The 14,062-nt window shown below is 36.5% G+C and overlaps 1 protein-coding gene and 1 pseudogene across 2 annotated transcripts in view; one reads left to right on the top strand and one right to left on the bottom strand.

Moving 5' to 3' along the window:
- The window catches only part of BRWD3 (bromodomain and WD repeat domain containing 3), a 114,982-nt gene that overhangs the window by 24,594 nt on the left and 76,326 nt on the right, over positions 1–14,062 (bottom strand). For both annotated transcript variants that reach the window (XM_057538078.1, XM_057538079.1), the window contains 6 exons: positions 11,952–12,028; positions 11,193–11,361; positions 9,891–10,004; positions 5,164–5,271; positions 1,888–2,012; positions 142–224 (listed from right to left, as the gene is read on the bottom strand). In XM_057538078.1, coding sequence (XP_057394061.1) covers positions 142–224; positions 1,888–2,012; positions 5,164–5,271; positions 9,891–10,004; positions 11,193–11,361; positions 11,952–12,028 — 676 coding nt within the window. The remainder of the gene's footprint in view (positions 1–141; positions 225–1,887; positions 2,013–5,163; positions 5,272–9,890; positions 10,005–11,192; positions 11,362–11,951; positions 12,029–14,062) is intronic.
- Positions 2,577–3,772, top strand: LOC103011676 (tubulin alpha-1C chain-like; annotated as a pseudogene).

Genomic DNA, 14,062 nt, shown 5'->3' on the forward strand with positions numbered 1-14,062 from the left:
AACCGAAAAGAAAAATTTAATTTAATTTTTCTAATTTGGCTAACAGCTTTTTCAGTCTACCGGTTTCTTTCTGTTAAATCGGTTTAAAAGTTACTTACTCTACTTCAAACAATAATTATTCAGTGAGAATTCTATACTTACCAATCTGCCAGTTCCTTTCTTTGGCTTCATTATAAAACTGATGTAGCACAAGGAAGTCAATGACATCTGGCATGTCATGATACCTGAGGAGAAAGTAAAGTACATATGATTCAGTATACTGATATAACAGTATATGTTACTTTCTAAACATCCAGGAATATATGCTTAATGTGGAGGTATTGAGCAAAATGTTGCAAATCTCAAGGTCCCTGTGAATGCCTTTACTTAAATTAAAGCCCATCTGTTTGATCTGTTTGGCTTAAATATTTACTTATGACATTATTTATATCACTAGCTATATTACTTATTTACTTACTTATTTATTTATTTATTATTTATTTATTTTTGGCTGCCTTGGGTCTTCGTTGCTGTGTGTGGGCTTTCTCTAGTTGCGGTGAGCGGGGGTTACTCTTCAATGTGGTGTGCAGGTTTCTCATTGCGGTGGCTTCTCTTGTTGTGGAGCACGGGCTCTAGGCGCGTGGGCTTCAGTAGTTGTGGCACGCAGGCTCAGTAGTTGTGGCTCACGGGCTCTACAGTGCAGGCTCAGTAGTTGCGGCTCACGGGCTTAGTTGCTCCACGGCATGTGCGATCTTCCCAGGCCAGGGCTGGAACCCATGTCCCCTACATTGGCAGGTGGATTCTTAACCACTGTGCCATCAGGGAAGCCCTATATCACTAATCGTATTACTTTTATCCTGTCTATTTTATAAGATTGTTGTTTCTTACATTACCCAATTGTGTAACCAGGTCTTCAACAAAACTAATGATGCTTAAATGTCTTGAGGCAATTGATCACATACATAGTTCCATATAAAATTAATTGTAATAGCGCAACTCTAGATATGAGAAGAAGCAACAAGGGAGAATATTTCCTGGATTATAAGAGTCTAGTAAAACAAATGATCCCAAGCCTAATCCAGAAATAGGACATTGAGTGGCCTATCAACAAAGTCCTTGCCTGACCTAAGAATAAGCCTTCGTAACGCCATGGGACAAATGGGTCATGACATTCTTCCCAAACCTTGGTTGAATTTATGACCAACAGGGGGTACTGTAAACAAAAATATGTTGCCTGCCACTCCAGTTCTACAAGGATCAAGTCATTAGCCACTGTAGTTGCTGACCTACAGCACACCCTGAAAGGAATTCAAGATGAAACATTCTGTGTTTTGGATATATGGGCCCCTAGATAGTTAAGATGCATATGTAATGAAAAATTTCAATGACCCCAGATTCTTGCATCTTCCCATATATAGAAAAGCACTAAAATCATTAACTGAGATATCTGATCCTTGTGACTAGCAATAACTAGCAGGATGTATGCTTGACTACATGTATTTCCCAGCCGCCAAAAAATCATATATACGCTGGCTCATTCCCTCCTACCTCTTGAGAGCAGTTTGTCAGAGCTATCTGAGAGGCTGTCTCCTAGACTATAGTCCTCAGTAAGTCCCCAAATAAAAGTGAAACCCACAACTCTCACATTGTACGTTTTTCAGTTGAGATATAGATAGATAGATAGATAGATAGATAGATAGAGAGCTATTAAGTGGAGAAACAAAGCAAGAATTATACAAAGCAAGAATTCAACATTAAACCTTGGTCTTTAAACTCTAAAGCCTGTAGTGCTGTCATGTTTTCTTTCCCATTAAGACTTGTACTCTGCAGAATACATGATAGGGATTAAAATACACACACACACACACACACACACACACACACACAAGATCCAAGATAGATACTCACTTAATGGAAAAAGATTCTCCAGTCATTTTGCCTGAAATGGGGTCCAGAAATGCAAGCTTCAAGCAGCATAGTGTAGGTGGTCCAACCTCATATTTGATTCCTACAATCTTAACAAATTCTTGTTCCTATTCATGAGAATACCAATAAATTATTACTTTCAATATAAATAATTGCCTAACATTTGCATATTATTTCATTATTATTTGAACAATTTAAAAATTATCTGAAACAACATTGTAAATCAACTATACTCCAATAAAACTTTAAAAATAAAAATAAATAAATAAATAAAAATTATCCTAATACCCACCAGATACTAGGCACTCCACTAAGTGTTAAAGGTAATAAGACATGGCTCTTGACCCCTTAATAGCAATTTGTAGTTTAGTGCAGGGCTATAAACCAATGATAAACAGCAGAATCCCCTTGGGAACCTTTTTAAAATTCATGTTCCTAAACCTATTACTATGGAATTGAGTTCACTATGTCTGGGGTAAAGCTCAGTCATACATATTTTGAGAAAACCTCCCCAGGTTTTTCTCTGGGGAGTTAAGAATTGCTCTGCTGGTTAAGAATCACTCCTCTTGTCACTACTTCTCCCCTGAACTCCTTGATAGTCTGTCAGTGGGAGATCTTTGTGGCCATCCTCTTGCCTCCTCCAGCCCCACAGAACCCTACAAGTCTCAGTCATGCGTGAGTGCATCTCCAGCCATGTTGGCCAGGCTGGTGTCCAGATCAGCAATTTCTGCTGGGAGCTCTACCGCCTGGAACATGGCATCCAGCCCGATGACCAGATGCTAAGTGACAAGACCATTGGGGGAGGAGACGACTCCTTCAGCACCTTCTTCAGTGAGACAGGTGCTGGCAAGCATGTGCCCAGGGCAGCGCTTGTAGACCTGGAACCCACAATCATTGATGAAGTTCGCACTGACACCTACCACCAGCTCTTCCACCCTGAGCAGATCGTCACAGGCAAGGAAGATGCTGCCAATAACTATTCCCAACGTCTCTCTGTCGATTATGGCAGGAAGTCCAAGCTGGAGTTCTCCATTTACCCAGCCACCCAGGTTTCCACAGCTGTAGTTAAGCCCTACAACTCCATCCTCACCACCCACACCATACTGGAGCACTCTGACTGTGCCTTCGTGGTAGACAATGAGGCCATCTATGACATCTGTTATAGAAACCTTGATATCGAGGGCCCAACCTACACTAATCTTAATCGCCTCATGAGCCAAATAGTGTCCTCCATCACTGCTTCCCTGAGGTGTGATGGAGCCCTGAATGTTGATCTGACAGAAGTCCAGACAAACCTGGTGCCCTATCCCCACATCCACTGACCTCTGGACACATATGCCCCTGTCATTTCTGCTGAGAAAGCCTATCATGAACAGCTTACTGTAGCAGAGATCGCCAATGCTTGCTTTGAGCCAGCCAACCAGATGGTGAAATGTGACCCTTGCCATGGTAAATACATGGCTTTCTGCCTGTTGTACCATGGCGACGTGGTTCCCAAAGATGTCATTGCTGCCATTGCCACCATCAAGACCAAGCGTACCATCCAGTTTGTGGACTGGTGCCCCCCGTCTTCAAAGTTGGCATTAATTCCAGCTTCCCACTGTGGTACCTGGTGGATTCTTGGCCAAAGTACAGTGAGCTGTGTGCATGCTGAGCAGCACCACAGCCATTGCTGAGGCCTGGGCTCACCTGGACCACAAGTTTGACCTGATGTATGTCAAGAGTGCCTTTGTTCACCGGTACGTGGGTGAGGGCATGGAGGAAAGAGAGTTTTCTGAGGCCCGTGAGGACATGGCTGCCCTTGAGAAGGAGTGAGGAGGCTGGAGCAGATAGTGCTGAGGGAGAGGATGAGGGTAAAGAGTATTAACCTGTCTGCTGCAATTTTACACTATTGCCTTGGGACTATCTTATTTGTGTTCTGTGAAGCTGCCCATTGTGGCCCTATCTTGTCAATAAAAGTGATATTTCTATTTAAAAAAAGGAAAGAATCACTCCTCTAGCAGAAATACAGTTTGTAAGTAGGCAGGTGGACATGTTATGTATATGTTTGGGAAAAGGACTTACATTTATGAGTGCCTACAATATTATTTTATAATACCATCCTTATACATTGTTATTAGTCACACTTAACAGATGACAAAACTGAGCCTCATGGGTACAGTGACTTGTTTCAAGTTATACACTAGTATATAGCAGAGCTGGGATTGAAATTCAGGTCTTATTCCAAAGCCCAGGCTCTTATACCACACATATGCTGCCTCCTAAAATTTCCTATAACCACAGGGTTAGAATTTAAAGTAGGAAATCATATGGTTTATTTATTCCTTTGATTCTAAAAAAAAAACAAGAACAAAAACCTCAATTTTCACCTGATTCAGAACAGATGGTAGCATTCCTGTTTCCCAGGAGATGATTATGTAAAGCTCACTTGATAAGAAATTTTAGCACCTTACAACCCTGATGCAGTTTTTACAAGTGTCAAATCTTTATTTCAATAAATATACACATTCTCTCTTGCATCCTTCCTTTGAAGCATCATTACACAACAACCCTTCATTTACCTGGAAAACTATCATAAAATTGCCCTTTAGTCTCTTGTTCTCAGAGTCGAAAAAACAAAACGACAAAAACAAATGTAAATCTAAGTAGAAATGATGGTGTATGTATCTCTGTGTCTCTTTGTCTGTATTTATATAAGTATGAATGAATGAATGAATATGTATTTACAGTGAGAAAATCCTTCTCTAAAAAATAAACATATCTGTTTTATTCAATGACATGTAGCTACATAGGTACTATATCAAAAGAAATAATAAATAAAGCATCACAAAGTCATGAGTTTCTTAGGATTTATGATATTTACTATATCCTAAATCTGCCAGAATCTCAAGCGTGTTTGTGGTCCACATATGCAGTCACAGTTTATAGAGCCTCTAGAACGTACAAAGCTGCTGAGGAAAATATCCACACCATGGAACTACTGCTTTGCTCCAATTATATCAATAGAATTGTATACACTACAGGACCTGAAGCTTGAAGGAAATTAGGTCAAATAATCAAGACAAAAGGTGGCATACAAATTTTGGGAACCATAAAATGTGACCCATAACACTCAGCTGTACAAGAGTATGGTACATCACTTTATCCTGGATGAACAATCAACAGTGAAATATCCAGAAACTGAGAATAAGCCTACAGGCTAATAACTTAATTCCCAAGATACTTCAATTGCATAGCTTATTAATTTGGTGAACTTACCCTGAGATCCATTTTATTCCATGGCTGTTTTTGTAGGTTAACGCTGTATATTTTTGATTTTCTTACAGCCCGTACATAAGCTTCATGTCCTTGCCTAAAATATATAAGCTAAAACAAAAAACATGAGGTATTAAAGAGCAGCATACCATTTAACACCTCTATACGTCCCAATATATTCCTACAAATGTCCTCTTCTCTTTACAAAGAATATAAATAATTATAATTTTGAAAAAAAATTATACAATAAAGGTACTTATAATCAAATAATGTTCATTCAGTACTCATGCCTATGTAGCTCTGCGCTAAATATTGCATAATAAAAACACACACAGTCCTTCTTCTCCTTAGCACCTTCATAAATTTCTGAAGAAACAGACTAATGACAAATGTACACAAAGTGGTCATACTTTAAAGTAATATTTTTCAAACTGTAATTGACATTCTAAAGCATCAACATTTTAATAGCCTACACATTATATATATATCTATATATATAGATATATATAGATATAGATATAGATATAGATATAGATATAGATATAGATATATTTCTAACCACAGGCTACTAAATACAGTAATTTCTAGACAGATTAAAATTGTTCTTTTGTAAGAAATAATATCAGAACTAGCATGGTATGGAAGGAAAATGAATCCAAGTGCTTGATAAAACTGTTCACCTCTTTAAGACAGCATTCACTACCATATTCTGATTCATTAAAAAAAGTTTCTTTCCCACAATAATTTTTTTTCGTCCTCATACCATACTGACAGGTTCAAATCACCTCCCAACCACAAAAATCTTAGCCTCCTTTAAGGTTCAGAATACTGGATCTGATTAAACAATCAGCAAACATTTCGAAAGTGAATGCCAACCCTGGATACAGCTTATTGTCCCAAACCTGTGCCCACCAGGGTAGAACAATGCCAGTGTGAATGGCCTTGCAGTAATATTCCCTAAATATCCCTGGGTTCACTCTGTACCTGAGAAGCTTAAGATCAGATTGCAAGTAGAATATGTAAGTAATGCCACCCTTCTTGTACATGTAGCTTCTTCCAAACAGCAGGCCTGCTTTGTAGGTGTTTTTCCCACTCTGCTTCCTTTATTTATTATTAATCCAAATACCCCACAATCATTACACAAAGGCAACCATGGGGACAGGGAAGAAGTCAGGAGACCTGACTGCTGTTGGTGCTACCCTTACAGGCCATGTGACTCTGGCCTTCCACATGCTCACCTGTCAAATGAAGAGGACACTCTGCTGGCAGGGGTGTTCAAAAGATTAATAACAATAACAAAGGACAGAGAGACTAGCATGTATCAGGTACTATCCTAAGTGCCCTACAAATATCCTTTAATTTAATCCTTCCCAGAGCCCTATAAGGTAGACACCTTTATCCCCACTGTGCAGTTGAGGAAACTAGGGCACAGAGAAGTAATTTGTCAAAATCTTATTAGGTTTCATGCACTCCAATGTCCATTGCAGCACTATTTACAATAGCCAGAAGCAACATGGAAGCAACCTAAATGTTCATCAACAGAGGAATGGATAAAGAAGATGTGGTACATATATATAATGGAATATTACTCAGCAATAAAAAAGAACAAAGTAATGCCATTTGCAGCAACATGGATGGACCTAGATTTGTCATACTGAATGAAGTAAGTCAGAAAGAGAAAGACAAATATCATTATGATACCACTTATATGTGGAATCTAAAAAAAAAAAAGGGTACAAATGAACTTATTTACAAAATAGAAGTAGAGTCACGGACGTAGAAAACAAACTTATGGTTATCAGGGAATAAGGGGGGAAGGAATAAATTAGGAGATTGGGATTGACATGTACACACTACTACATATAAAATAGATAACTAATAAGAATCTGCTGTATAGCACAGGGAACTCTACTCAGTACTCTGTAATGGCATAGATGGGAAAAGAATCAAAAAAGAAAAAAAAAGAGTGGATATATGTATATGTATAACTGACTCACTTTGCTGTACACCCGAAACTAACACAACATTGTAAATCAACTATACTCCAATAAAAATTTTTTTAAAAAGAAAAAAAACCTTATATTTCCTATAATACTTTTAAAGGGGTGGTAGAGATAAATAGAAGAAAGTAACGTAAAAAATACCATACTATGGAGATTTTAAAAATACACTGACATATTCTACCAATCAACACTAAGTCAGAATTTCTAATAGTTAAAAATACAAGTAAAATTTTTTTAAAGGTTTAAATATTAGTATATAAACACAACTGTAGTGGTAAAAAAAGTCATTACCATGCTTACCAATAACATGATAAGCATGTTATTCAGATATCCTTTATTATATATTTATTCCTGTACTCAACAAATATTGATCAAATATGTATGTACAAGGCACTGGGTGCTATGGTAACACATCAAAATAAAATCCTTTCCCTCAAGGATATGGACAGACATGTAGATATATGAGTATGATACAAGGCAGAATATAGTATGTATCATAAGAGAGAAATAATTTAGATGGGAAAGCACATGAAGAAGGAGTGGCAAGCAAATGGTAAGTAGGGATAACATGCAGAAGAAGTTGGCATTTAAGTTAAACCTTGAAAAATGAGCATTTTGAGAGGCAATGACCTGTGGGTAGGGGTATTCCAGGCAAAATAATGAAGGCTTAACACTTAAAAGTAAAAAGTAATGCTGTCATTAAGAGATTGATTATATAAAAGTATGTTTCTGCCTTTATGGGTTCTTTAAAAACATTCTTTAATTCACGTATTTCACTGTCTGATTCACTTATACACCTTTTCCATTACCTGAACAACTGTCATTACCTAACACACATTAGTCTTGAAGCATATAATCATGCACTAAGTTTAACAAAATAAAGGGAAAGGTAAATATGGTCCTATAAAATAGAGAGTAGTCTCAGATCATAGAGTACATAGATCCTTATTCTGTTCTAAGATTTTTTTTTAAATATTTATTTGCTTATTTATTTATTTATTTATTTATTTATTTTTGGCTGTGTCGGGTCTTAGTTGCAGCACATGGGATCTTTTGCTGTGGCACATGGGCTTCTCTCTAGTTGCAGCGCATGGGCTGTCTAGTTGTGGTGCACAGGCTCCAGAGCGCATGAGCTCTGTAGTTGCGGCACACGGGCTCTCTAGTTGTGGCATGCGGGCTCAGTAGTTGTGGCAAGCAGGCTTAGTTGCCCTTGGCATGCAGGATCCTATTTCCCTAACCAGGGATCGAACCTGCGTTCCCTGCACTGGAAGGCGGATTCTTAACCACTGGAACACCAGGAAGTCTCCCTGTTCTAAGATTAATCCAAAATTATTTCTCTTAAGCCTCCATAAAAAAAGGCAATAAATACAAGAAATAATGATTTTTGGATATACCCCTAAGAAAGCTCTTCTAAGTTTTTTCATACAGCATTCATCCAGAGCATGTTTTACTAAAATAACCATACAAACGAGCATTGCTCAAAAGTCTGACACTTATAAGAAGACACACTTAGGAAAGGAAACATTTTAATAATATCAAAAGATATTATAATAATAAGTAATAGCTTAATTGTAAGGCTACTTGGTAGCTATCTCTGGTACAAAATATCTATAGAAGACAATTATAGAAAAGTTTGGTAAAATTTTTATTGGTTCCAAGACTTTTAGAACCATTTCCAAGGTTTTGCTCCTTCTTTATTATAATGATAATATTACATTCCTACTATGGGTCTTAAGTTGAAAACTGTGGGTAAGCATTTAATCATTCAAAAATGAATGATTAGTCAATATGTCAGAGACTATACAAGCCAACTAGGGCTCAAAATATAACAATGCTACCATAATTTTCATAAGAAAATCAAATAAAAATTTTTCACTGTATAGAATTTAAATCAATTTTTGACTGACCAATCATAAATATGGCTGTTATTCAATCATAGGTTCAGTAGGAAGGCCTTGTTTGTGAAATGACTTTCCCGTAAGCATTGAAAGGGGTGATCATCCTCTAGAATATTTTCTATCAGGTTGAGCATGGGCTTCTTTTAAAAAAACAAAACAAAACAAAACAAAAACTGTATTAGGACTTGATTAGGATTCAAAATACCACTCAATTGGGCTTCCCTGGTGGCGCAGTGGTTGAGAATCTGCCTGCTAATGCAGGGGACACGGGTTCAAGCCCTGGTCTGGGAAGATCCCACATGCCGTGGAGCAACTAGGCCCGTGAGCCACAATTACTGAGCTTGCAGGTCTGGAGCCTGTGCTCCGCAACAGGAGAGGCCACAATAGTGAGAGGCCCGCACACCGTGATGAAGAGTGGCCCCCACTTGCTGCAACTAGAGAAAGCCCTCACACAGAAATGGAGACCTAACACAGCCATAAATAAATAAATAAAAATTAAAAAAAAAACAAAATACCACTCAATTCTACTATGTGGCAATTAAGATAAAAATAAAGACAATTATTTTCATGGCTTCACAAGCCAATCAATTTATCTCAATGTTCATTGAGCATCTACTATACTAAAGATTCTGTGTCAGGCCCTACAAAGGACACAAAAATTAGTAAGATTCAGTCACCGTCCACAATAAATATATAATTGAGCAGCACAGTTAAGACTGTGAACATATAACTATAATAGAATTGAGAATATAAATGCCCTAAGACTGATATTAAAGTGAGTACTCTTGAAGTTCCAAGAGAAAAACGTTATTTAACAGAAAACAATTACCTCGTCTCCCATCTGTGGGACAAACGGGGAGCGTCGTGGTATGGTATCCAAGATCCACTGAGGGGCAAACCATTCTTCATTGGGCTCACCTGCCATAGAAACCAGTCCTCCTTTCTAAAATATAGTTCACAAACATATAAACTATAAATATATGAACAGTTGTAGAAAAAATAGCAGGTAGAAAATGTTAAAAACATCAGGTTATAATAAAACACAAAATATACAAATTTTAAACATTTTCTTTTACCAATTAATTATGCATAACTTTTGTACCAATAAAACAATCAAGTGAGTAACATGTTCAATGTTGGCTGACAGATAATATGACACTATATACTATCTAAAAACCACAAATTTTACTCTTTATGTCCCTAGTATATCAAAGGAATTCAAATACAAGTAACACAATAACTTTTTGCCAATTAAATGATGACCATCAAGAAGATAATTCTGTCTACTAAAGCAAGAGGTTACAGAATGAATACAGAATCCATTTTTAAATTAATATTCAAGGAACTCTGTGGATTAAGTTTTTACATCATTCAAATGAAATTATAGTGGGGAAAAAACCCCATCATTGGGATGAAATAAAAACGTAAAGAAATAGAAGAAGCCCTACATGATTTATCATATCCTTCCATTTTACAAGTCAAAAAGATATAGAAATTTATGATTGGTGACATGACAAGAATAATCCTTTTATACTACAGTGGCTTATTTAAAAACTCTACTACAGGGGCTTCCCTGGTGGCATAGTGGTTGAGAGTCTGCCTGCTAATGCAGGGGACACGGGTTCGAGCCCTGGTCTGGGAAGATCCCACATGCCGCGGAGCGGCTGGGCCCGTGAGCCACAATTGCTGAGCCTGCGCGTCTGGAGCCTGTGCTCCGCAAGAGAGGCCGCGATAGTGAGAGGCCCGCGCACCGCGATGAAGAGTGGCCCCCGCTTGCTGCAACTGGAGAAAGCCCTCGCACAGAGACGAAGACCCAACACAGCCATAAATAAAAATTAATTAATTAATTAATTAATTAATTAAAAAAACAAAAAACTCTACTACATTTTAACAAACTGTCAAAGTGTTTTTATTTAATGTTAAAATAATAATGAAAATATTCTAGCCTCTACTTTTGACAACAGAAAAATTTCAAAAAATCTTTACATCTTTTATACAATTTTACTTAGTTTCTCACACGGAATATTATTTTTAGAGAAAAGTGAAGTGTTACTGTTAAGTATTCAAGTATCAAAGGCAAAAACCAAAACCAACAAAAAAAAAAAGAAAAACAACCTGTAAACTTACAAACCTTCTTTCTAGTCTGTTTAGGTTTCTTTTGCCGTTCTTCAAGAGACTTCAAATTCTCCTCCTCAGAGCTGCTGCATATTTTCCGTGTTGCCTGTCTCGTTTGCCTTTTTGGAGGTTGCAAATTTATTCCAGCATCTGCTGTCCAATCAGAATATTCACTTGATGAATCACTGTATATAATACATAAGTTCAGAAAAGGAATAGTTTTGCATCATGATTGAAAGATGATCATTTTGTAATCAAACAGCATTATAAATGACATGGTTTGATTATCTTCTAACCAAAGATTAAAAAATATCAAATATAGAATTTTGATCATTACCTAAGTGATTTTAGTGAAATGCTTCTTGGATAAAGTATAATGCTTAGTTTCCCATAACAGGATTTAAAATTCAAAATTCCTGTCCAAATCACAAAAGCTTCTTTAAATAAAGATGTTCCTTATCCCTGGAAATGGTTAAATATAGTTGATTTAAACCTGAAATAAATACACATAGCCTGCCAAGGTGTAGAATCTTGGATTTACAAAGAATCTTATTTTACAGATGGAACTATTTTAGGGAACTAAAGCTCATGATGACATGCGCAAAAAGATATTGGTAGAGCTAGGATAAAACAACAGGTCTCTGGGCTTCCAACCCAGTACTCTTTCTACTATAAAATACTATTTTAACTCTGGCTTTACCAAATTCCTACAAGAACATAATTTCACATTAAAACTGTCAAATGATTTTGACCAAATCAAAACCATTAAAACTACCTGGAGGAACTTTCACTTTGCCATTCAATAACAGGATCCTCTATAGAAGCATCACTTGTGCCAACTGTTTCATCTTCCTGCAACAAAGAGCCAGCAATTGAGATATATGGTTATTATTAACTAGCATATTATTAATTAGCATATATTACCCGTTTTATAACACTTTTTGTATTCCCCCCTCCAAAAAAAAGTTCTAGTTAAAAATGTATGTAATCATTTTTCTATATATACTTGTAACTCATAACTAAGCCTACCAAGTATTTAAAGATTTCTAGCATCTACTATCTTACTGATATGAGACACCTTTCCTTATTTCAAAGACGCAATAGACTCCTTAAGAAACACAAATATAACCCTCTTAAATTTTGTTAAAACCACTGTTTTCTTTTTTTAATTGAAGTATAGTTGATTTACAATGCGATGTTAGTTTCAGATATACAGCACAGTGATTCGGATTTTGTTTGTTTTTCATTGGGGTACAGTTGCTTTACAATGTTGTGTTAGTTTCTGCTGTACAACAAAGTGAATCAACTATATATATACATATATCCCCTCCTTCTTGATTCAGTTTTATATGTATATATATACATAAAAAATATATGAATTTATATGAATATATATATTCTTTTCCAGATTCTTTTCCCTTATAGAAAGCCATTGTTTTAAAAAATACCTACCCAAAAATGATAAAAATACCTATATGCCTCTACCAAGTTAATATAATTACTCTCCATAAAAAAGTTAATCATCTTTTTATTATGTAAGCTCTCAAATGTACCAAGATAGAGGAAATAGATAACATCCTTGTGCACACAATCTCCAGTTTAGACAATAACTCACTGCCTATCTTGTATATATACCCTTACCAACTGCCTCATACCCCAGGTATTATTGTGAAAAAAAAGCATTTCCACTATAAATATTTATTAAGATTAGGATTCTTTTTTAAAACATAATCACAACACAATTATTACATTAAAAAGATAACAATTCGTTTTTTTCTTTTTTAATAACAGCTTTATTGAGATAGAACTCACATACCATAAACTTCACCCCTTCAGAGTATACAGTTCAATGGTTTTTAGTATATTCAGAGCTGTTCAACCATCACCACTAATTTTAGAACACTTTCATCACCCCAAAAAGAATCCCTAAACCCATTAGCAAGGACCCCTCACTCCCCACTACCTCAAGCCCCTGGAAGCCACCAATCTACTTTTGGTCTTGGTACTCTTGTCAAAGTACCCCATACTTTGAACAACAAAATCTGTACCAAGTAATCTTTGTTTTTCTTCTCTCTTCTTCTTTTTCATGTATTTTTAATTTTCTTAACCATCTTAAATTGCTATGTTGCCCTGAATTTCTCCTTGTCTATCTGTCTTAGTGACACTCATGCAACAGGACTCTTTAATCCATCTACATTCAATGTCTTTTTGTTTTAATTCTTTTAAGTCCATGGCTCAGAGGCAACAGGTTTTTTTTTAAAATTTTTATTGGGGTATAGTTGCTTTACAATGTTGCGCTAGCCTCTACTGTACAGCAAAGTGAACCAGCCATACACACACACACATCCCCTCCCTTCTGGATTTCCTTCCCATCCAGGTCACCACAGAGCACTGAGTAGAGTTCCCCATGCTATACAGTAGGTCCTCCTTAGCCATCTATTCCATACATATCAATAGTGTTTATATGTCAATCCCAATCTCCCAATTCATCCCACCCCCCCCCTTGTTATCCATACGTTTGTTCACTATGTCTGTCTCTATTTCTGCTTTGTAAATAAGATTGTCGATACCAATTTTTTCAGATTCCACATATATGTGTTAATATACAATATTTGTTTTTCTCTTTCTGACTTACTTCACTCTGTATGATAGTCTTGAATACGTGATCATTCTTTTCAGATCAAGATTTTCATGGGTGGGGGGAGAGAAGGAGTGATATTATTAATAAGAGTCAAAGAATTGTGAATGGTGGGAGAAGAATGAGGGTACCATACATTATCAATGCATAATTAAACCCTCATTATTCACTTAAATACTATAGTTATTAAGAGAACAAAAGGAAAGGACTGGAGAAGAGAGGAACATGAGGAAAAGAACTGCTATAGT

Source organism: Balaenoptera acutorostrata, chromosome X (assembly GCF_949987535.1).
Source record: "Balaenoptera acutorostrata chromosome X, mBalAcu1.1, whole genome shotgun sequence".
Classification (NCBI taxonomy): Eukaryota; Metazoa; Chordata; class Mammalia; order Artiodactyla; family Balaenopteridae; genus Balaenoptera; species Balaenoptera acutorostrata.